The following is a 25,385-nucleotide window of genomic DNA, read 5'->3' as shown; positions in this document are numbered from 1 at the left end:
GATAAGTTGAAGTCTGTGTTTGCTGGGTATCAAAACGCTTTCCCTCCAAGAGAAGACAGAAATTCTTTGAGCGGCTAACAGACAAACTTAACTCAATTTAGAGACCTCATCAGTAAAATGAATGTATATACAAAATGTGCAATTATTTCCACATACAAGCACGTATTTACGGGACTAATGTTTTAAATTAGTCATACTTCAGTATGCACTGAAGATGTCCAGTGAATATATGCAACCTGAAGCTTCCATACATATGCTGTTCTAAGCAGCAGGTGCAAATCTAATCTCAGATCTCACAAAATAAGTCACAGGTCAGTGACTGTTGGTAATGTCCTCATGGCATCACTTGATGTATATGTCCCTGCTTGTTACTTTAGATGAAACTTACTGATGCAGTTTTAAAAACTACTAACATTTTACAGAGTCTTAGAGGGAATTCAGCCTTACTCAATTCAGAACTTCATCTGTATTGTCCTGTAAGGCACTTGCCATCTTCACAGTAAGCCAAGACACCTCTCCACTTTCCCAGAATCAGCTTGGCTAGAAATTAAGTCATGTAGGGGACAACTTGTGTTTCAGACAGAAAATCTTTCTGTACCTGAAACTCCTGAGGATCACCAAACATTAATTGCCTTCCTTTGAGGGTATTAATTTAATCACCATTTGTTCAAATTTGTTCATATCCTTGGAAGTAAATATGCACTGTCTGTCAGAGTAAGGACCAGCCTGAGCACCCGGCACTGTGAGTGACTCAGTGCAGGTCCCCTTCACCAGCCAGCACAGAGACACAGAGCAGAGTGCTGGTAAGGATGTCAGTCGTCAGCCCCCATTCATCATTGACAGCATGAACCAGGTCCAGAGGTGCACACCTACAGCCCATTGCTGGACTGAAGTGGGGCACCCACTGGCAGTGCTGAGGGGTTGTCCCTCCTCAGAGAAAGCTGAGCTGGTATACTGGGACCTGTAACTGCCCTCAGGCTGCTGACTATCACTAGCAATTTTAAGTGCAAAGAGGGTTAAATGATAAATTTGAGGCTACAGGGGATGAGAGTACTCAGCTCAGCAGAAAGTCCTGTACTAAGATAGTTTGTCACGATCGTGTATCAGTGTGGTAGCTCTGTATATATGCTGACCTTTTACCTTTTGCTCAATAGAAGTATCTGTGCATATATTAGTTATTTTGAAGCAGACGTATTTATTTGAAATTGTATTAATTGTGTTAAGTGTTAACTTTTTTAGTCTTTATAATTTAATTCTCCCTTTTTGTTGTGGATTTGTTGGGTTGGGTTTTTTCTGCATGAGAGCAAATCAAAGCATGAAACACGGAGTTTGTGGGTGGAATAGTGGTGTGTACAAGAGACACAAGAGAGAGCATGTGAAGGTTAAGTTTCCATCTCTGGCAGCTGCTTTCTAGCAGAGCAGGTTATCTGGTTTCTGCTTAGCAACAGAGGCTGCACAGAGATTTGCTCAGAACATTTACCCAAGGTGGAAGCCCTGCCTGTAAGCTGCTTTTCATGCTGACCTCCATCTCCCCATGACAAATGAATTTTGATGTCATATTTCTGCAGAGAAGTTTCAGGAAAAGCACTGAAAATCTTGAGAAACTAATACATATTATCACCATCTAATGAAACTTTAATGTTAATTGTTACCTAGGGCAGTCTAGGGGTAAGAAAGGTAGTGTAAGAGGAGATGAAAACAGCATACGATTTTGTGTTTGGCCTTGCACCAGGAGTGACATTAGCAACAAGTCTTTTAGTATCTCCTCCCAAATAGACTGATGCAGTGATAATTTTGTGTTGTCCTCTCAGAATAAAGGATACACTTCCCAAAGTGTAGATGAGCATCTTTTATTGCTGCAATCAGTGTGATGAAGCTTACTTATACGGAAAATAGGCTGGGCAAATGTAAAAAGTGCAATATAATGTGCAGTCCCTGGAGCTTAGCAAATTGAGGTAGTTCGTGAGGCTCCAGCAGTGGCTCCAGCAAAGGCTACAGCTCGCTCAGACTAGGCAGGAGACGCCCTGCAAGTACTTTTCCTAGTGTTGCGTTGTTTTGCTCTACCCCTTCTTGACATATATTGAGTCCCTATGTAGAGGAACTTTCAGTTTGTATTAATAAGTACAGTATCAGTGGAAAGTTGGTCTGTCAGTGGGTCTTGTTACGGTATTTTATTACAGCTAATAATAGTATGCATTTGAACTTTACATAGCTTTTGTCTAAGGGACTAAGGTTGAATTTGAGGAAATGAGCATCAGTATGTCACTGTTAACAGTACTAGGAATTAATAGCTGTAAGAAAAGAGGAATCCTGAAGAAAAAGCTGGAATTAGATATTTTGAAACGTTTCTTAATTTATTTTAAAGCAGCAACACATCTATTTTTACTGTCATAATTATTTTGTTCTGGCTCAGCCAGGTTCCCAAAAAGAAAGTCTCTTTGGTAAAGTCTGCAAAATAATACTAGGCTGTTTTTCTTTCGTGTGAATGGAGACACGGTTACTCATGCTAATGTCCCATTTTAAGGAACTTGAAATCCTCAGCAAGGTTTTGGTAGTACAAATGCAACTATTTTTTACTATTCAGAACATCATGTTCAAGAAAACTGTAGACTTTATTTCTGGCATCCAGGGCATAGTTTGTGAACTGATATGACAGTATCTCATATAAATTTTCCATCTGGATGATCATGGTGCAGTAGAAGTTTCTCACTGTGTTGTCAAGCTTAGAACAAACTGTTGTCACTGGCTGACCTTTGTTTTTAAGTACGTGGGAACATTACTGAAACACTTCACATAATAGAGAAGAGCTGTTTCTCTGGTAGTGAATATCTGTGTTGCCAAAGACTTCATTCATCTCCTTCTTTTGAATGGAGCACAGCATTCCCTGTCCTTCCCAACTGCAAAATTTCTAAAAGAATAAGTGAGCAAACTTCTTACCGCTTAATCTCACAAAATGTCCTATAGGAGCCAGCAGCCTGGTCTGATGATCCAAAGTTAGAAAATCAAGTCCTAAAACAAGGTCAAGGAATGTTGAATTATACTGTGACCTGTGTAAAATTTCTGAATACAAAATACTGTGGTCTTTTGGGGGTTTTATCTTTAGTAGAAAACGACAGAGTTGGTTATAAGAGTAAGGAAGTATGAAGAATATGCAAAGGACCGCTCTGATGGGAACATTAGTTACAAATAACTTACAAATTTAAGGGAGATGCTTAGCCAGCTAGAGACTGGAAAATTAACAGCTTCAAAGAATAAGAAGTTTGTACTGAGAAACTGGTGAAATTTAATGCTTATACTTTGTTTCTTGAGTTTGATTTGCTGACTTATCTTCAGAAAAAAAATAAGCTGTGGAGGAAGTACCAGTCTTTTCATCCACCCCCTTTTTTCGCTTAGGCAAAAATAACCATTTTAAAGCAGTAAAGAATATCTGGTAGCAAATCTTCCTCTAATACATAGAACACCATAAATGGAATATCTAGGCAGTATGTATAGAAGCTGGCCCTGCTGCAGCACAGTTTTCTAAAGCTCATTACCATGTTATAGGGAAAGAGATCCGAGGTTTTGGAGAATTCTGGTTTACTTCTTTGTTACTAAATGCACTAATGTTCATATCAAGCTCCTGTTACCCAAGTTAACTTGCAGTACAGTCTATCAAGTAAATGGATAACATGTTGTACCTTTTTGCACTGCCTTCTTTCCTTCTACAGTATCTACTATTCTGTTCATGGGCGAGTAAAATTTTGCACTGGAGCAAGGGGCAGGCTTTTGCAGTGCCAAATTGTGTAATGCAAGACAACTCTCCTTTCACAGGCTGATGCAATGGCAAATATTTGTTGGAGCATGGGGAGAGAAAAAAGCACCATATATCTCTGCTTTCTTTTCTTGCAAAGAATTTAGTTATTTGGTAGTTTTTCTAAGTGAAATTCTAAGTCTAAAAATGTAGACTATTAGTGAAATTTAAATTTTAAATATGCCCTTGTATTTCTCTGTAGTATTTGTTTTGGTTCCATATGCCTGATCCTGATATCATAGAATGGTAGGGATTGGAAGGGACCTTTAGAGACGATCTAGTCCAACCCTCCGGCAGAAGCAGGTCAACCTAGATCAGGTCACACAGGAACGCGTCCAGGAGGGTTTTGGATCTCCAAAGGAGGAGACTCCACACCCTCCCTGGGCAGCCTGTGCCAGGGCTCCCTCACCTTCACAGTGAAATAGAGGTTTTTCATGTTTAAATTGTACTTTTTGTGTTCCAGCTTCATCCCATTAATTTAGGAAAAAAAAAAAAAATCTCCCCTCAGTCTCTTCTCCAGACTAAACGGCCCCAGCTTCCGCAGCCTTTCCTCATATGAAAGATGTTCCAGTCTCCTGGTCATCTTGGTGACCCTGCTGGACTCTCTCCAGAAGTTCCCTGTCCCTCTTGAGCTGGGGAGCCCAGAACTGGACACAGGACTCAGATAAGGCCTGAGGAGAGGAGAGGAGAGGAGAGGAGAGGAGAGGAGAGGAGAGGAGAGGAGAGGAGAGGAGAGGAGAGGAGAGGAGAGGAGAGGAGAGGAGAGGAGAGGAGAGGAGAGGAGAGGAGAGGAGAGGAGAGGAGGAGAACCTCCCTCGACCTGCTGGCCACACTCTTCTTGATGCATCCCAGGATGCTATTGGCCTTCTTGGCCACGAGGGCACATTGCTGGCTTATCAGTCAGGACTCCCAAGTCTCTCTGCAGAGCTGCTCCCCAGCAGGTTAATCCCCAGCCTGTAGTGGTGCACTTGCCTTTGTTGAACCTCATGAGGTTCTTCTTTGTCCAACTGGCAAAGAATATATGACTGTAAATAATTTCTCAACAGACAACTTTGTCTAGGTAGCTTTTATACAAGTAACTCAAGTGTAAAGACATTGTAGTTCCCTCCTGGATCAGGACAGACAATTTCATAGATCTAAGAAGACAACTTCTTCCTTTCAGTCAGTTGTTTGCATCCCTAGAAACAAAAAGCACTGTTACAATGTATCATGACTGTGATATAAAGACTTGCTCACTCAGCAAATATTTCTAGTTGGTTTTTTAAGCAATAATGGATAATTTCTCAGAAGATGGTTGCTGGATGAGTCTTTTGTCCCATCATTTTTATTATCTTCCTTAACCGAGTACCTTTTCCTTCTTATAGCACTGCTGTTGGACCAACTGGCTGCATTCCTCAAAGTGTGCTTTATTAGTTGTACAGCATCTAATGCATTGCCCTGTGTGCTCAAAGACATAAACTATATGCCCAGACAGCAAGAATTATAAATACAAGAAAAGTTTCAGAATGGGCCTAGGGGCTGAAGAGACAAGCTAGAACATGTACCATCCATGTCTCAGCTCCTTGGTAGAATTTAAACAGGTTAAAAATTGTTCTTAGAAGTTCTGAAGTGCCTTCAAAATATATATAGATAGTTTTAATTGGAAAAACGGTGTTTGTATTTTTCCTGTAAGAATCAGTATAAAGGAATATTAATAGCTGCCTTCACATTGTAATGTCTTCTGTGTAATGACATTTTGCAGGCTTGATATCATTTTCTGCCATGTGCATCAGGCCATTAAGTGTGAGGACTTAGAAATTATCTCACCAGAACAGTTCTTCTTTTCCAAACAACACCAAAAGAAGGCGAGATCAAAGAATTTCATAAAAGCACTTTTCACAGCTTATCTGTCATCAAATGAAGGTATTAGGGAAATGGCCTGAGAAGCTTTTCCTACTTGATACCTCTTTTGAAGTCACTAGAACTACAAAACACACCATTTCTGCAGAGGATTCCAGTTGTATTTCTCCCTCATGTGAGAGGAAGGCCACAAAGAACGTGCTATGCCAGCTGGCATGCTTCTGGGCTCCCTGCATTTGGGATTGTTTGGACTTTCGGGGAGAAGGCAGGGATCAAGGTTGCCACATCAGGGAGCAGCAGTACTTCCTTGAGCTTGCAATGGAGCTGGTGGCTGCCAAAAGTACAGCTTGGGGCAGATGGAAAGATTCACACCAACCCCCAGAAAAATCCAGTGACAACCAAACACACATCTTTCCAGGATAATTTGGGATTAAATATTTCCCCCAAAGTCTTTTTGTTTCAGTTAATTTCTAAAGTTAGATGGTAGAGGAGTGAGCTAACCAAATGGCAATGCATATAATTTGTTCTGCATGTTCATTGGATGCCCTTAGCTAATAAATTCCACATATTACAGCATTAAAAATCTAATCCTGATCTAAACCTCATCTGAGCTAAAGAGAATCTGAGCAGTAAGCCCTGTAGATACTGTGTCAGAACATTAGATATTGTATTACAGGTGTCACTGCAAATATTCACATAGGCAGAGGGCATATCTGTTAGTGACTGAGAAAACAAACCCCAACATTGTAATTCTTTTTTTTAATTGGAAAGAAACTAAAAAAAGAAAATGGCAATGTTTGCATTCACATGATAATATTTTAGGGTCTTAATATGAAGTGTTTATCTATTCAAGAAACTCAAGCAGAGGTAGAATTGTGTGTGATTTTCTCAGTGAGTAAAATGACAGCTCTGGGGAGAGCAGTTTGAGTTCTCTCTACCGGCTGTTTCTGTGCTACATTGAATTACTCTAAACTTTATCTTCCTTTTAAAACAGGATTAATGAAATTTTGAACCATATTTTTCTTTTTATTTGCCCTAGTATGAGCCCGATACACCAACTAATCCGATGCATGGCAAATTTGGTCCAGATAGTAATCAGACAGAATTCATTATCTGAAAAAACAGTAGGAAGACTGTATTCAAACATCAGGTATTTGTAAATTACACAGGAAAAAAAAATCTCTGTGTAAGGGACATAACCTTTATCTGTTATTCGGGGGGGAGGGGGGCGGGGGTGAAAATTAGAGATTCTAGGGGATAGATTTTATTCATATCCATACTTCATCATATCTCAAAATTATGGTATAGAAGACCTGTACATTTTAAAAGTGATTGTAAAGTCAGTGAATTTTGCTGGTGACAGTAATGTGGGATTAGATTCTTTGAATAATTGAAAAAATCTACTAAACTTTTCTAGAAGTATTAGTGCTAAGGGGATAAATTGAGAGTGGGATAACCACTCTTGAACAGTTCAGAATATTGCTGGATCTGTCTTTGGAAAAATCATTCAACAAGACTTCCTTCTTGAATGCTAGTTTAAGTAAAACCTAATTAAACCTTGACATTTTTTTAGAAGAATAACTGAAATCCATAAGATTCTAGCTAATGTTTCCTGCTTTGAATTATATCTTGTAGTTTCTATAGTTCTATGACCTGCTTCTGGCATATAGTAAGTCTCTCACCCCCATCCAGCCAGTTTATCTCAGTGTACATATACTAGCTATATTTTGCCTGTTGAACAGTACTATGGGATGTGTTAGGAGCATGAAAAACATGTTAAAATCCTGAATCTGTTCCAGTACCAATTGATATTCCACAGAGTCAACATAAATCTCCCATGACAAAAGTGACATACCAGGCCTGCTTTATGAAGGTTAGAGATCTCAGACAAACATCTTGCTTAAAAAGCCCCACATTATAGATGAGTAAATACTGCAATGTAAATCTTTACAGTAATATAGTGTAAAGGTTGTGAGAACCTTTGTACTGATTCTGAAAGCACTGTTTGGAAACTAATTGGTTTTGATTTGTAGCTCATTGTGGCACTTCACGTGGTAGGATATGACAGGGTAGAGAGGCTTTTTTTGTGATTATTTATCTGTCTCAAGGAGAGACAGATATTCTTGAAACCATTTTCATGCCACAGGCTCTCAATTGGCATAATGTCTGGGGTTTCTATGAACAGAATAGAAATATTTTGTGATCAGTTTTGTGAAACCAAGAAAAGTCAATAACCAGTTATTTGTATAAGAAACAGGGTGGAAAGCACAGAAGTCTTTCTCTGAAGGTAGTATATAACTTGAAGCACAGCAAAGAATTGGTATTTTGAGTAAGAAAGCACAAGAATTAATGCAAATGGTTTGCAGTAGTGAAAATTGTTCTCAGTGGTATTTTCTTTTAAGTACTGAAATAGATTGCCATTGGAGCTGAAGGAATTCTTATCAGTGGTGATTTTTAAGGGCTGATCAGATTAATTTCTGAACTGATGTAATTTTCAGACCTGCAAGGCAGAATATGTTCAAATACTACTGTTCACAACTGGATTCTGCTGCCGATGGGGGGACTGAGGAGGAAATAGAGCATTTCTGGCACAATGGGAGACCTTGCTGCAGTGGAGTGCAAGCAAACCCACTTGCCCTCCCTCAGACCAAGAGTAGCAGAGACTTCTGCTTCTAGGTCTCTGTATGCCAAATGGAGTCTACTCAGCAGGACTGTTCAGGTTCACTGTTATATCACTGTCTCACAGTGCCCAGAGACTGCCTTAGAGCTTTGAAAAGGTTAGTTCCCCTTGGCTTAGGTACAGCTGATCCTGCCTATCAGCTGTGGGATAAGCTAGATGACCCTGCAAGACTTCTTTATCCAATTTTGTGTGGTTCCCTGACTCTGTCTGGTGTATGTTTTATCTTTGAGGCCATTCTTTCAACAGGAAAAAAAAAAAAAGGATTTGAAATTGACAAATTTGCAAAGCTAGGTAAAACTGAGCCATAAATCCCTAGCTATAAGAGTATTCATTCGTGTGCAAGAAATTCTAAGTGCCTAGTTGACAGACACATCCTTTAATACAAAATCTGAATCAGTACATTTTTTTTGTGAAGTGGAAGGTGCAAGTATCCCATGTGACACTTAAGAGAGCAGTTCCTATGTACAGGGCATTTATTCCAAGAAATATGGGATTTGTAGAAATTGTTCCCTTCTTATTTGGAACTCCACTGGAACAAAACAGGAAAAACAAGACAATCAGCCCTGAGTACAAACACTGAAATCAGAGACAGATAACATGTCATAGTGTCCTGTTGAAGACTCTTACTGTAAACTTCAAAAAGGAATTAAATGAGCAGGAGAGAGTTTTTTGTTCTTTTCTTTAGTATTGTACCTGTTTTTTTCTCTTGTTTTTATAATTGTCCCTCCTAATACTGGGATTGGGGAAGATGAATCTGCCATCCTGGTTAGTCGTCTTCTCAGGGTGTTGTGAGTTTGCGTATAGTTTTGTGCACAGTGTGCCTGTGCAATTTCCATCAGAAGCAGGAAATGTTTATTCAAGTTCAGAGACTTGGGTCAGTTGCTGTAGTTTTAGGTAATTTTAAACAAACTGTTTAAGCATCCTGTTTAAATAGAGTTAAGTAATCACAGTTTTGTACTAGTTGGAAAAGAATTCCATATATGCATGATACAAATAAAATATCATCTTACCGATATTTCTTGTGATCTATTTATCTGACTTCTTGTGCAATAAAAGTTGTATCTTTGACTTTTGTTTTGCAACAATTTTAGTGGCTAAACATAAGCCATTATGTAACAATACTCTACTAGAATATTAACTAATTTGTATTTAAATTTGCCTGTATTTAATACACATATTAGTTTCCTTGATATTTTCAATAGCCTCTGGAGAAATCTATTAAAATACACAAATACAAAGAAAGAAAGACATTAAAGATTAATCCTCTCTTGGCATCCACAGAGCAAAAAAAGTACTGCAAAGTCAGTACTTTTCTGAAGTAATTAGACTCTTTTACAACAGGTAAATTACAACATCTATTCAAATATAACTTTCTGAGATTGGAAGGAAAAAAGTGTATTCATGCAAAGAACTTAGTTTAGGGAACTAGTGAAAATCAGGAATAATTTATTCACAGCAAGTTGTATGAGAACAGAAATGAAGGAAAAAGTGGTAGTTGGAGTAATCAGGTAAGATTTATCAGTTGTGAATATTACTTGAGGAGTTCACATTTGATGCTTTTCTGGAATTCTCTGATTTTAAGTGTTGTAAGGGTTGAACTGGATGACAAAAACCAGGAGTGAAAAGATTTCTTCTCAAGCTTATAATGTTGATGCACATCTCAGATCTGAAATTGCAAGACAGATTGCATGATTTTTTTTGTTTGTAATATTTCACTAACAAGGCTATGCAAAACTGAATATTGGGTCCCCCAGCTGATGAGACTCGTGTTATAGAAAGAAAAAAAAGTTTGTGTTCTTCAGCTAGTGGTGATAATTGTACTTGGCCTTCTGTCTATCAATGGATTGTCTTTAAGCTGCAATCTAACATTAGTGAGGTTTTAATTGGAAAACAAACAAAGGACAAGGAGGTTAATGACTGATAACAATTTTTAAAAAGTCTTTTAAGGGCTGCACATAATTAATGTAAACAATACATCAAAGTCTTTCCATGTCTAAGCTTTCATACAAGGTTTACGTAGAAGCTCAGTGCTCAACAATGGTGTTATTCCACATCTAAACAACTAATAGACTATATGGTGTAATCTGTTAAATCAAAACTGATTGGCAAGATTATCTGGTCTTACTAGTTGGAAGGTCTTGGTCATTAATCACACCTCCACAGAAAGGACCTGGATTGAGTCTGGTAGATCTTGAGAGTCTATTACTATTGGTGTTTCTACAAATCACCCTCCTTTCCCCATTAAAAGCTTACACGTTATTGCAAAAGAAAGAAGAAGTATAGGGTCTGTCCAGTACAACTTATATCTAAAACCAAGCAAATAAAACTTGGTGGGGAGTATACAACATACATAAGCCAAAGTCAACATAACATATATGTAAATAAAACTTGGAGAATGGTATTGAAGAAGGATGGTTATGGTAATAATCAGAATAAAGGTTAAAGAATTAGATGGAGGGATTTACTGTGAAGCTAAGGGTGGGTATTTTGAATGTCAGGAGGTGAAAAAACAAATTAGGGCACAATTAAAGGAATGGAAGTAGTTGAAGTGTACTTCTCCCGATAGTGATAGTGACAGAGACTCTAGGAGAGGTTGTTTTTAGAGTCCAGTTTTGAGAACATAAAGCATGCAGGAGAGTGTCTCAATTAAGAAAATCAAGAGGTGAGACTGAAATAGTAGAGATGTTAAGATAGGCGATTATGCATTCCAGTATAGTAGTTAAAGCCATAGTCAGAAAATACTTTGGAAGAACAGAGTGAAGTTGAACATTTTTTGTCTTGACTTCTAGCCTGTTTACTCCGTGTCCACTTTGCTTTTAAAATCTCTTACACATGCTCTCTGCTATGTTTTTATTTCTATCTGTTACTATAAGTATTCTCATTCAACCATACCTTTTGAGAAATTCAAGGAAAAGCAGGTATGATTAAGGACTAAAATAAACCCTGTAAAAGAATCTAATTCCTTCAGAAAACATATTGACTTACTTTGCAGTACTTTTTTGCTCTTTGGATGCCAAGAGAGGATTAATCTTTAATGTCTTTGTTTGTGATTTTGCCTTTTATTTCAGTTTATATAATTGAAGAGTTCCCAGGACCGCCATATGTTTATTTTGTTCATCAAAACATACTTCTCAAATGTTATGGAGTCAAAAAATAATGCAGTTCAAGCCAAATCCATTCAGTTTTCTCTTGAAATACAATCAATGATAAAGTCATACCTTGTATCTCATTTTTAACTGAGTAAATACTGTGTTGTCTCTCAATAATGCATAATTCTTTAGGGCGTTCACTTAATATTCTCCCACTGCAATATTTGGACATATTTTGGTGATGCATGTAGCAAGTTGCATGTAATCGGGCATAATACAGTTGTTTCACAATTACTGTTTGAGGATTAAATCTTCTCTGCTCTGGAGTCACAAAGGTCTCGTTGAGTCACTCTGTGCCTGTGTATACATTATAACAGAAAGGAAATAGAATCTTAGAAACCTGTCATTTGATCATTAACTTTTCATACAAGATTGGGAAAAAATTTTAAGCAGCAAAAATCAAAATAGTGTCTCTGTTGTTTTTGAGGTTATGGGAAGCAGGAGAAAGATGGACTTAGCAAACTCAGTTCATATTCATGAAACATTCTTGTTATGCATCCTCTTTTCATGTAAATTTGAATCTCACCTGATGGTGTCATTGTCCTGACCAACACAAGATGAAACAGTAGTTTTAGGAAAGTATTTATCTTAGGAACTGAGTATATTTCATCCGAAAAGATGGTACTTTCTCATATTGAAACTCTGGCCTGATGTGCATAAAATAATTATATAATGTATATAGCCTGATATGTTAGGAAGTGGCCTTGATTTAAATGGTTGTGTAAGCCAGCCTTTTTTTATATGTGTTCACCATCACTGACAATTTTAAGAGTGGTAGTATTACTGTTGGGAACAGTAAATTGTAAATTTCAGCTTTATTTTCCTGGTTGTGTCCACTCACATCCACACAGTTGGCTTTGGAAAGGTTAAAATAGCAGTGCAAGAGGTTCCATTTCAGCAAGTATTAGGATTAGTTACTTCCTAGTGCTAGATGCTTCCCAGCTGGATGAACTACATCCATGTGAGGTGATCAGGGGACACTTGGACCAAAACTGCCCTTTAGAGATTATGTCTGCAGTGCAGCAATGAGAAGCCTAACAGAGGACAAGGCCTGCATCCATTGTCTTTTTAGGGATGTTATGTCCTCTTGTATTACGTTACGGTACCAGTATAGCTATGCTTTTGATTGTGACTGTATCACAAAACTGACTATATTTGGTGTCATCCTTAAGGTCTAGCTACTGAAATCAAAAGAGAAATCTGAGAGCTACCAGATTTTCTTTTGAAAGTAAGGCTGCAGTTCTCATCATTATCAGAGAGAAATCATTGAGACAAAACAAGGATCCATATTTTTCATTTAAAGCAAGTAAAGGTGATATCTAAAGTCTGCTTAGAGATCTGCACTATGATTTTGAGTGTTTCTTATCAGCAGTATGAAGCACTGCAAAAAGAAGAAAGGCATGGCTCTAAATCTGTGCTCTTCTGTGTGTATGGTGCAGCCAGAAGCTTTGATGCTATTCTTCAATAGTTTTCCTTACTAGGGAATGGTAAGAAAAATGTTGAAAAACGTACCATAATTGTTAGCAGTGTTTTACCAAGAATGACAGTCCATCTGGATCCTGAATTTGGTCCAGTCTAGCAGTTTCTGTGTCCCCAAGATACAGAGGGAAAGACACAAGGCTTTTTTATGCATCCTCTTTCTGTAATCAGCAAAAAGTCAGCCAAACATTTGTAGCCTCCTCCAGGAAACATCCCTGATAAGTATAACATTTCGGCACTTAATGAGCAGGATTAATGCATGCGCTTAAATTTAAGGGGATTTTTAAGTGCTATGCTTTGAGTCTGAGACATAGAGTAGATGATTAAAGACAAACAGCAAGCATTTACGAATTTCTTGACTCAAATATATATAAACCATGTAATCTGCAGCTTGGATTCACTTATGGGAGGCTAATTAACTTCCATCTTCTGTTGTTTTTGTTTGTCCAAAGCAATGTCACATCTTGTCTCCTTTTCTTCAACCCAGCACACCAGACAGGATAAGCTAGAGCAAACTGCAGTGAGACATGAAAGCTGGAGAGGGTCTCCCTTTGCTGAAGTCCCATGCTTACACACCTGTGTGTTGTGTGACTGGAGAAAAAAATGTTTGTGTTACATGAGCTAATGCAGAGAGCCAGGAGTATATGCTCAGATCTGTTCTCCACATCATATGAGAATTACCTTCATGTCTTTCTAAACTCTTGTAAATATAGTTGTAGATATTTTACAGAAAAGAAATAAAGAATCTGGTAGTAAGCTTACCAACCAAGTGCGAATGAGCAAAGAGCTGATGTTTTAGGACTGGTAGTGCAGATTAGGGAAAACTGTGAAAATCAATAAAGAAACATTTCCAAAAATAGGATCTAAATTGTGTCAAGTGGATTTGTGTCATTTTTTTGCTTATGCCTTCATCAGCACTGTCAGTCTCTACCATAAATGATTCAAAATTCCAAGCAAATGTTTAGTTTACTGTTGTTCTCAGTTCTGACTATTTTATTGTGTGTCTGAAAAACCACAAAATGCGGTGATTACTTGAGACTCAGTTGGCTGTTCTCAGGTAAAGTTCACTTCTAGTTCTCTATCATGGAATAAGGCTTTAAAACTTGTACTTTGAAGTGATAAGCATCAGAAGAAAATAAAAATAACTTGATATGCATTTTTAAAATGTAATTCTATTTCATTGTCTTAAGAGAGTTTGAGGCAATTCAAAAGGTCATATGTAAGTATCTGGGATTGACAGCACCGGTTTCTATAGCTAAACCATTCTAATTTGTTTTTACATAATTTGGGAAAGATATTTAGCAGACTAAGTAGCTGCTAAGAGATAAAAGAAGAACAAGGAACCTGAAATTTGCCCAGCAGCCCTCCAGTAGTTGGTAGAATTGACTTTACATCTTCATTGCTATGGCTAAATTTTAAAAGAAATAGCATAATTTAAGTATCTTCATTAATATATAAATTAGATTATAATGCCAGATGTATTTATTGATGTGTGGAGATTTGTGTGTGTTACTTATGACTACATTCTGATTATAGTCTCTCATTTCTCACTTTGAGACTCTTGTCTTGTTTTCTTTAAGTTTTGGGGATTCTCACTGTCAGCTTTTCCTTTTCCAGAATTGGAGCATTTGTTTCTTTCACTTCTTGACGTAAATGCTCAAGTCACCTAAAGCATAGTGTCAAGCAGTCTTTTGTGTGACTAAAAGAAATTAGCTAAATAGCACTGTTTAATTAATTTCAGGACCGCCTCTTTTTCGTCATGGAATATGTAAATGGAGGAGACCTAATGTTTCAAATCCAGCGTTCACGCAAATTTGACGAACCTCGATCCCGCTTTTATGCAGCAGAGGTCACATCAGCACTCATGTTTCTTCACCAACATGGCGTCATCTACAGGTACTGGTTTTGATCAAAAATAAAGTATTCTTGCGGCTTGGGGCTGGTTTTGGCTGAAATCCTCTGTCTCTTAGCAACCAGATTTAGATTAGCTGTTTGTTCCAATTTGCTTACATAGAACTTTTTTTGGCTATTTATCATTGCGAATGTTAACATTTGAATAGCCTCTGCAGGAGTCGCCAGCTGTGTGTGCCAGTTTTGTATTATAGTCCAAATAAAGCGGTTTTGAAAAAGCTTGGCACAGTGCGACCCAGAGGTGACCTTTCTGCAGATCAGCGCAATCTCTTCACTTTCCTCTCTGTGCCATAGATTTCCTCTTGGTTTCTAACTCCCTGCCACTTCCTGAGTTTGTTTGTCCTAGTTGTCTCCACTCAGATACAATCGGGATGGTCGTTTGCAACGCTTTACTTAGGCCTTTTCCTCTTGACTGTTGGGAGGAAGGTTTAGTCACCAGCAGGAAGCAGCTCTTTGCAGACGATTTTGATTTGCTTGCAAGTGCCCTGCATCTATTTGAACCTCCACCCACACAGAAAAAAAAAGAGTACGTGAAGAATGCGTTTAGGGATAGGCTTTTAGTATTAAAAGTATAGAAACGCTTTGAAAATTTTCCCCCTGATCTTAATGTGTTTATTAAGTCCTTTATCTTGTCGTTTCACCCTTCCTCTCTCTTTTTGTTTTTATTGCTTGCAATAAATTTGGGCTTTCACAAGCAGCATGCTTTACAGGTTTTGTGATAAAGGTCTGTCCTGTCTACTTTTGAGTCCTGTGGATCTGAGTTTTGATACTCTCTTGATATTCAGGTTATCACTGTTGATCTGGGATAGTCATCTCAGGAATGGACAGGTTCAGATTTCTTGAGCAGAAACATCAAAATGTCCTCATCTCTGGATTAATACTGATCTTAAGAGTACTAGAAGTTGAAATAAATGAATTTTAAAGGTTTAGTAACAAGGACTGAGTGATAACTTCCATCAGAGGCCATTAGCTTTCCTGCCAACTCTGGGAAACTTCTCAGAGAAGGAGTCTCCTTTCCAGAGACATAGCAGAGAAAGATATTGCATCTTCTGAGCAAAATAAATCTCTATGAAAGTGGTCTTTCAGTCAAAAGTCCTTTTTTTTCTGTAGAAATGTTTTTCTGTAGGTTTGCTTTCAAGTGCTGAAGATCCAACACATTTCTTACCTTTGCTGACGATACCACATCTACTATTTGTAGTCTGCATTTATTTCCAATGTACGTTTACATAGTAGAACTTGGCAACTTCAGAGTTTATAAGTATCCATCGAAAGGGAAACAGACAGTATTGAAAATAGTTAAAAAGTGAAGGATTTTTATGATTAGTTTCCATAAAAAGACTTGAGCTATTTTTTTCTTCCTGAAAACTGGACTTTAAACACTTTTTACTTAGTAGCCAGTTTAGTGATTTCAGTGGACGAGCAAGAAAGATTTATAAAATTACTTTCCCCCTTCTTTATATGAGTGTGCATTCATTCTCCCTTTTCCCTCTCTGCTCTCATCCTTCAACACACATCCTTTTTTCTCTCCTGTCTTTCTCTTTTGTCATCTTAGTATAGCTTCTGCTGTGTGTTGCCTCCTAGCTGCATTGAATTGCTTTGTGTAACTGTGTTCTTTCCATGACTTTTTAATGTCAAAATGCTTCAATTCCAAGACAAATGTCATTCTAATGAGACAGTACTTTGTAATTTAAATTTTGCAAGATACTGTCAACTTCTGATTCAAATACTGATGTGTCAGTGACACTGAAGTAGTGACACTGAAGTTGTAAATGATGTGTTATATTGAGTGTATTATCAGAAGAGGCAAAATCAGAAATTACGAGTTGTAAAATGAAAGCAGAAACTCAAGCAACAGGAAGAACATTAGGAACATGTTTAGTTGTATTCTGCTTTGAAACAAACTTTTGGATCTGGACATAATTATGTCCATAAGAATAACTCATTTTCCCTGCTGGGGGATACTAGGAGCTTCAACAATTTGTAAAATGTGTATCTCAGTTACTCTATAAAATATAAGTAGGAGGAAGAAGTTAGAGATTATATTTTTACCAGGGTATATGGTGATAGGACAAAGAGTAATGGCTTCAAACTGCAAGAGGGAGATTTAGATTAGATGTTACGAAGAAGCTCTTCACTGTGAGGATGGTGAGGCACTTGCACAGGCTGCCCAGAGAGGCCGTGGGTGCCTCATCCCAGGCAGTGCTCTAAGGCAGGTTGGATGGGGTTTTGGGCAACCTGAGCTAATGGAAGGTGTCCCTGCCCATGGCAGAGGGGCTGGAACTAGGTGATCTTTAAGGTCTCTTCCAACCAAAACCATTCTGTGATTCTATGATTGAAAGAATTAATCATAAGAAAATGTCAACATTTATTCATAGTGTGAATCTGAAAGAATTCATTTGTTGATGTCAAGTGTATGTTGGAATAGTTGCCTTGCACAGACCAGTTTCAGACTGATTATTCTGTACCTCATTGCATCATTTATTACAATGTTAAATATGCACTGGGATCAAGTCACTCCTTTACATCTCCAAAGCTCTTTGTAGCTGGCAAACAAGGAAAGGAAAAGGGGGGAAAAAATAAAAGAAAAAAAGAAAACCTATGCTCCTGAGTAACTACCAGCCATAACTACCTAGCATGCCTTTAGATATTTTAATAAAGAATACTTGTCTTCTGTGTAATTATATCTCTAGAAAAAACATTGTGGTGTGAAATTAATGGTTATTCTCCAAAGTGGGAAATGCTGCTTGTGTGGGCAATACTTCAAGGAAAGTGGGGAATATATAAATAAACTATGATGTTTGATGGAAATGCAGGTTTCAAAATAACTGCTGTACCTTCTGATCTTTTTTCAGCCATGTATGTGGAAGTATTTCTTTGGAGCTAAACATAGTTATATTTTTGGAAGTAAATAACTAGCTTTAGCTCATGCTTTGGCTTGTTGGTTGGATTTTTAGAAAGTACTATGATGATACTAAATGATCATCTTTTATAATTACTAGTTTATCCTCATTTCCCCTGAAGTTCAAAGAGAAAGCTAGCTCCTTGTTTGGCAATAGAAATTATTCTTTAACGTCTTTGCAGTTGACCCAACAGTTGTTCCCAGACTTGTCCAATTATCTATGTGCTCACTGGAATTATATACCGTGCTTTTGTTTATTAATTTTACATGGGAAATAAAGATGAACCTCACAATTTTCATATGTAAAGATGCTGCTGTTACTAAATGCATCTTGTATGATAGATAAACTTTAGGGATAATTTTCAGTTTGGCATTTTTCAGGGTATAATGTTACTGTTGTTGTGTCAAAAACATGTCAGCAACTTAATAAAAGTATTTGCATTATCCCTGCCACCTTCCCTCTCATCTGGCATTCAGTTGTTCAGGCACATGTCAAGCTGGGGCCTGATAATACAAGTAGAGTCCATCAGACACTCCACAAGTTCAATCGCAGTTTCTGGCAGTCTTTGTTGTTTGTGTTATACAATTGCACCACTTTGAAAAAATGTATCCAAGCTTCAGGAATTAAAAGGCTAGATTATGAATCTCATTTTGCCTGTGAGCTGAGCTGGACTTTGAACTTGGTGATGAAAGGTTGTAACTATGTTCACTGTCACCTGTCCCTGGTGTCTGGTGTCAGTCATCATCAGCTTAATTTATGTTCTCATATCGAGAAGATGCAACAAACTAGGTGTTAAGAAACTGCGAAACTCCCAGTTCTGTGCTCCCCTCTTTTACCGACTTTCAGCATTCCCATGCACTACGTGTAAGTGTTACATGTTCTGTTTCACACGCAGCTGGTGTACTGAGGACAGGAGTACTCAGGTGAGTGTCTCTGACTGTTGTCGTAGGAGTTCAAGTGAGGTGACACAAGCGGCCCATTCAGGCCTGAAATACAAAGAACTGTTGTCTTTGCAGGCAGAGACATCAGCACTAGAGTGGGATACCACTTTATTAACATAAGTGCCAGTGTCCCTGGTTCTTATTTGATTTAGAGAATAACCGTGTGAGCTACAAACCTTGTTTCAGTGAAGATCTGAAGGGCCAACAGTTGCATAGCACATATCTGTGGCATGCTCCAAGCACACTCAATTGATGAAACAAGGTACAGTCTCTGAAATATGAAAGAAAAAAATTGAATGTATACAATCTCAGTTCACCTGAGAGGATGAAAAGTACCTTAACTGGGAAATTAGTGTCACTTACATTGAATTAACTTATTCTCTTGGCTTCAAATGTAAGGTCTGTGAGTTGCTGCCTTCAAGTCGTACAGGACCTGAGGAGAGTCCTCATTTGTGACCATGAGTTATCATGTTCCTCAGCAATATGAAGTAAATAATCCAGCCTGTAACTTGCTGCAGCTTTCTGAGGCTCTGTGCACTCTGTAATTAGCATGTTGGTTGTGATGAAGGATATATTAACACTGAATTGAGGAGAATGCAAATGTAAATATGCTGATGACAATCTTTGAATACCTCCAGGCTTTTCCCGTACCCTAAGTACCCTAAGGACTTATTTGAACACTAACTGAATTTTTCCATGGATGATCAGTTTTCCCAGCATTCCTGTTTATCAGGGTAATACACACCAGTGCTTCAGAAAGAAGAACTACCTAAAATTAAAAGCACCTTCATTAGAGTGTTTTTATGTGAAATAAGAATATTTAGAAAGTCTGACTTCACTGGTGGTTGTATGATTCAGTACAACCTTGGCAGAGTAACGAGGAGTTATATTTACACTGATGAAAATGTTGCATGGTCAGTGGTTAACATGTTAAAAGTCATCATTCTCCCAAGTTACCTTACTGTGTTATTTCCGAGTGGCGGCAGACAAATAAAATTCCCCTACCCCCCACCTTTTTTTTGACCTTATAAAATACAAAAGTAGACATGGATCATTTAGTTTAAAATTTGGTTTTAAGAATGTAAGGGCCATCTTATTGCAACTCTAAACAGTTGAAGGTTAAAATGGTGCTTGAGCTGTAGTCCATGAAGGAGAAAAGACCTTCTACCCTTATGTAGCATATTCAAAACTAAGCATGGGAATATACTGGACTCCAGCCCTTCCCCACGTAAACTGCCTGTTGCACAGTCTGCTACAGAAAAGTTACAGTTTACTCCTGCACAAGTGATCAAGAAACTATTTCCATCACCTCGAATAAAAGCAGGAAGCAAGGAGGGAGTTGCGTGTCTGAGTCCCAGTGTCTCCGGGGTCTGCTACCCAAGCCATGCCACCTGACCAATGCTCCTTGCCAGATTTGCGCCCAAGGCTACATCCATGCTCTGCTCTGCCTGGTCTAGTTTTCAAAGCTGAACATGAGCTCTGATGGGATTTTAGTCGGTGGCTTTCTGCCCTCTTTGCACTTCTTCTTGCTGGATCTAGGCAGGCCAGCAGTCATGAAATGCATAAATAAGCAGGATGTCTTCCCCGCAGGAAAAGGCAGTGGGCCGGGGTGGAGAGAAGCGGGGCTGAGAGAGATGAGAAGCAGGAAGGAGGGCTGGTTCCCAGGCTTCTGGCATTCAGACTGAGGGTGTCCACCCTGCCATCTGCCTGGCTTATGTATTGTGCTAAAGGCTGCTGTCGTATAGGAGAGCCTTTGACAAGGTTTCCAGCTGTGGAAGGATGAGTAAAGGCTGTGGGAATAGGATATGAACCACACGGTCTTGCCAACAGTAGAATGCTTTCTAAATTTCTCCTGGGTTTGGAACATAAGAAAGTCCCTAGTTGGCTCTTGCGTGGGAGTTGGGTATGCAGAGGAGCGGTGCTGGGCAGTTAATATTTAGAAGGATAGACCAGCGCCATTGACCTCATGTGGGGAATGACAAGGTACTTCCAGGGGGAGTTCCCGGTAGCGAGGTCAGCATTGTTTTTTTGCTTCATGTTTATTTCATGTAAGATCTTCTTGTTTAATGACCATTTGTATAGTGCTGTATTGTGTAAATAAAGCTATGACCTTTACCTTCTGATAACAGTGTAGGAGTGAGTTAATGTTAAATGAGAGAGGGCGGGGAGTGGGAATCTACCAGGGTTAATGCCAAGTTTACATTCCTGTGAGGGCAGCCATGTTCCGGTACGCTCAGTAGAAAGGGCGACAGCGCTTCTCAACAGATAATAGCAGCAACATGTTAAGAGAGCATATTTGTATTTCTTTATGGACGAATGGCAGTGATTGTAGATGATTGATGTTTGTGCTTTTATTTTATAACAGGAAGAAATGTGTGTTATCTTTCTGCATTTGATGAGAAGATTTTAATCCAGAGAAACATACACAAAATAAATACACACTAGAGCAGCAGCACATGTGAAACTGAACTATACTGACACGAGACAACTCCCTGTAGTTTTCCTAGAGAGCTGAGACACAGCTTTGTTTCTAGAGAAACGTGTACACCAAACAAGATCATATTCTTCACACACTTTTCTAATAGAAGAAAGAGAATGCTTTTTATTTTGCAGCACATCAAAATTCAGAAGTTACTTCTTAAAATCTAATTCTACTGCTAACAGACAAAAGTTAGGACTGAATTCTGCTGTGCCCTTCAGTTGTGTTTGTCTTCAAACAATGGAAAATATTTCTATAACCCAGTTACAGTGGTGTTGCAACTATGTCACATTAAGGGTAAGGCTTTGCCTTTTTGCATGTTATTGAATGCATCTGCTAAAATTTCATAGTAATACAGAGAAGCGCACAGCAAACACGGCTCTCAGGTGATAGGCATTTCACAAAGGTTTTGTTGGACTCTTGAGATGAAACAGAGAGTAAGGCAAAATGTTAGATGAAAACTTGTAAGGAACACAGTTTGGTGTTTTTTGAATAATGGTATTAAAATACTAACCAGCCTTAAAAGAAAATTTGGATGATATACTTCAGTAAGGACATTTGCATACAACTTTTTCCATCTTTTGTTCAGGATCTTGCTGGTTTTGGCTCAAAGTTGACATTTATTCTCTTTGTTCCTTCTTCCCCTCCTCCCCTACTTTTATCCACCTCCTTGTTATAAAAGAGCTTATCATTTAGACACTGCTCCAACAGACATTTCTGCATGCAGATAACTGTACTCATAGGCTGATTTTGATTCAGTGAGACTATTCATATGCATGATGCATACAGCTTCCTGGATGATTTGGGACCTTGGTTTGACTTTTCAAGTTGAAAATGTGTTTATTTTAAAATAGAAAACCATCATATTTGAGAACGTTATTAAAAACCATATGTTATTTTGCTTGCTATTGTAAAGGCTGTGGAAAATGAGAATTTAACTGATCTGAAAGCTGACATAACTGAGTTATCGCTGAAACTTTTGAAAACTTTAAGGTATCTATTTAGCTGACAGTCTGTACGCAAATATAGGAAAACCGAAATAACACTGTTCACCAGAAGGTTCACTAAAATGGGCTATTGAATAACAACAGAGAAAATGCAGCCAGTGGATGCACCAAAGTCTCTACTGCTGCCAGAGTAAACAGTGATAGGATTACATCAGAAGGACCCTGGACAGACAAGGTGCAGTCTTACAAGGGGAATCAGAAAGTGGAACAAAATGGATCAGGTGACCATGTCTGGGCTGAAAACAAGCAGAAAGGTGAAGGGTAACAAGACCAGAGTGGTAACGAGTCACTTAGCTTACCTTTCTGTGTCAGAAGTAACGTCTGCCCCACTTCTCAGCTGCCAGTGTTTCCCAGAGTCCAAAAAAGCAACTGCCCAGAGCAGCAAACAGTGGCAGAAATATATTGTCTTCATCATCTCAGCAGCACTGAGGCAAACGTGGCACAGGGCTAAGCAAGAATGACAGTGCAGCCAAGGCCAGCTTTTAGTGAGATGGGACCTTGTGTGATTTTAGCACTGTGTTACACTCATAACTGGATGGCACCACGGAGTCACTCTCCTACCCCCATCAAACTGACCCCTTAAGACCACTTATGTTGGGGGTATAATGTTTAGAATTTTTTTAAAAGTCCTATGGTAACATGCAGCTTATGAGGAGAAGCACAAACTGCACTTCTCACAATATATGCACCAGGTGGGTCTTCAGTTCTTGCCTCCTCGTTCTAGAATTTGTTTACAGTAGTCAGTCTTGTAAAAGAGCAGAGAGAGAGGAAAAAATAAAAAAAGAGGGCCAAAAATAGTGCCAATACTTAGATTGGTATGTGTTTTGCTCCAAAGGACGTATGCTGATGTATGGAAGTATATCAATATGAGGTAAAGAAGAAAAGATGGGACACAAAAAGTTCCATTTAAACTTAAGGAAACATTTCTTTACTGTGAGGGTGAGGTAGCTCTGGCATAGGCAGCCCAGGGAGGTTGTGGAGTCTCCATCTCTGAAGGTTTTCAAAACCCACCTGGACGCATTCCTGAGTGACCTGATTTAAGTGGACCTACTTTAGCAGGGGGCTTGGACTGGAAGATCTCCGGAGGTTCCTTCCAACCCCTACCATTCTGTGTGGAAGTCACAGAAAATACTGCATCAAAGCATGTCAAATGCAAATAGTTCCTGCAGTTGTGTACATATCTTTTATATAGATTTGACAGTGGCAGTTGTAAAAGTATTCCTCACAAGATATTCAGTCTTGGGACATGTGATTGCCCTTTCAAGGGAAGAGAAGGATAGGTTGGCTTCAACAGTAGATAGCCAACATAACCTCTGGTATGGGTGCACCTTGGTATGAAGCTGAATAATACAGAAGCAGAGCCCTAAAAAAAGACACCAGAGAAAGCTTGGTCACTAGTAACGTGAACTGAGGAGCTTCATATGTTCAGAACATGGAATAATAAGGATGAAATTAAGTAGTAACAAATAAACATTATAGCACTTCACCAGGTATTTACTTGATTTATTACAGGGTTTCCAAGGCAGAGCCCATGGTCTATTAACACTCATTTTAAAAAATGCCTAAATATATTCCAACAAACACAAATAATGAGTCAGATGGAATTGCTATGGTCAATTAAGTGGGTAATGGATATTTAAAAGCTTACAAACATCAATAAATCTGAAACAGTTCTAAAGAAGTACTTGTAGAACAAAAATAATACGCACTTAAGAAACTGCTTGAGTACATATTTGCCTAAACTTAACCACCAATAAGAGAGCAAGAATTTATGGTACTGAATACTGAGGACATAAAAAAGCATACCAAATGCATGCCAGTTCATTTGCTGATAATCTGTAACAAGTCCAATGGGACCATAACTATTATAAAGACTCCCTGATTCTTATTTACGTGAAAGTCTTTAAATACCTAATAGCATAAAAGGATCCTCAGATTGTGAATGAGGAAAGTAGACAGCAGCTCAGCCATGTACCCCTTGGCCCAAGGCTTAATCTGGTTGAAGCTGCCTCTGCCAAAATTCTGTAAGCTGGTTTCCACAGACAGTGAGGAAGAAATGCTCCAAGCTGAGGTGAGAGAAACCCTTTGGACAATACTGGGATTTAAGCAAGTTCTCTATTCACCTTTTGAAAAATCACAATAGAAAAAAGAACTTTTGTCAGCCTCCACGAGATTAGACCATAGTAATATGCTTGCACACACAGTAGGACAAAAATTCTGGTTTACTGTGGATGTCCCAAGAGGAAAAAGATCTGGCTCTGATTTTTTAAATATCTGCAGATTGTGTAGAAGTTGTTCTGTCCATAAGCAAAAAGATCAGAAGAAATTTTGATACGGCATCCTGAAAATTCTCCTTGTAGTAAGAACAGCAAAACATTAACTGATATTAGTGTGCTATAACATGTAAAGCCAGAGATAATTTGGTGGCAAATCTAGTATAAGTCATTACCTTTACAGCCTTTTCTCCCCTGGCTCAGCTGTGGGTGCTCTTAGTTAGGCCAAGATAATTGTTCATATGAAACCAATCCAAGAGAGACTTTCAAAATCCTTCCATCGGAAATGGGGGTTATTTTTTACACCTCATTTAATAGGATCTATCTGAAAAGCAGTCAAATGCAGTTATGCTTGCCTAATTACAGTGGTGGAAGCATGGGGGTACAAAAGAAAGGGGAAAGGATGATGCCTGGGGCAAACTGGGCAGTAATGGTTTGAACTGTATCATTAGTAATGGAGTACTTCATGTCATCATTTAAAGTTGGGGCCTGGGGTGAGAATCTTACTGTAGTGCCCCATAATATTTCATTTGCTATACTATCAAGTTTCAAAACAATGCTACAAATTAGCAACAGAGGCTCTAAGGTAGTACTCACATTTGTTTCAGAGTTGGGCAACATTGAATTTAATACATCATATACGTATTTTTGGGATATAGCACAACTTTTGCAACTTCTTTCCCAAATTTTTTTAGCAGTGTTTTGATAATGTTTTACAAATTCTTTTTTTATGCACTTTTAATTGAAATTCAGAATGTGATAATACATAATAAAAATATTATACATGTGATTACAACGTGACATGAGTATATAGAGGCTGCAATCTGGTGTATAAGAGATTGGTTCTTTGAAACTGATGTTTCTCTTTTACAGTAAAAGCTCTATCTGACACCAGAAGCGCAAAGCAATTGTACAGTGGAATTAAATTGTGCTCAGT

The 25,385-nt window shown here is 38.4% G+C and overlaps 1 protein-coding gene across 1 annotated transcript in view; it reads left to right on the top strand.

Moving 5' to 3' along the window:
- Nucleotides 1-25,385, top strand: part of PRKCE (protein kinase C epsilon) — a 289,536-nt gene that overhangs the window by 222,023 nt on the left and 42,128 nt on the right. Inside the window, exon 11 of the mRNA XM_061991311.1 lies at nucleotides 14,679-14,833. Coding sequence (XP_061847295.1) covers nucleotides 14,679-14,833 — 155 coding nt within the window. The remainder of the gene's footprint in view (nucleotides 1-14,678; nucleotides 14,834-25,385) is intronic.

Source organism: Colius striatus, chromosome 2 (assembly GCF_028858725.1).
Source record: "Colius striatus isolate bColStr4 chromosome 2, bColStr4.1.hap1, whole genome shotgun sequence".
NCBI lineage: Eukaryota > Metazoa > Chordata > Aves > Coliiformes > Coliidae > Colius > Colius striatus.
Note: the sequence above shows the minus strand (reverse complement) of the source record. Positions and strands in the feature narration are given on the sequence as shown.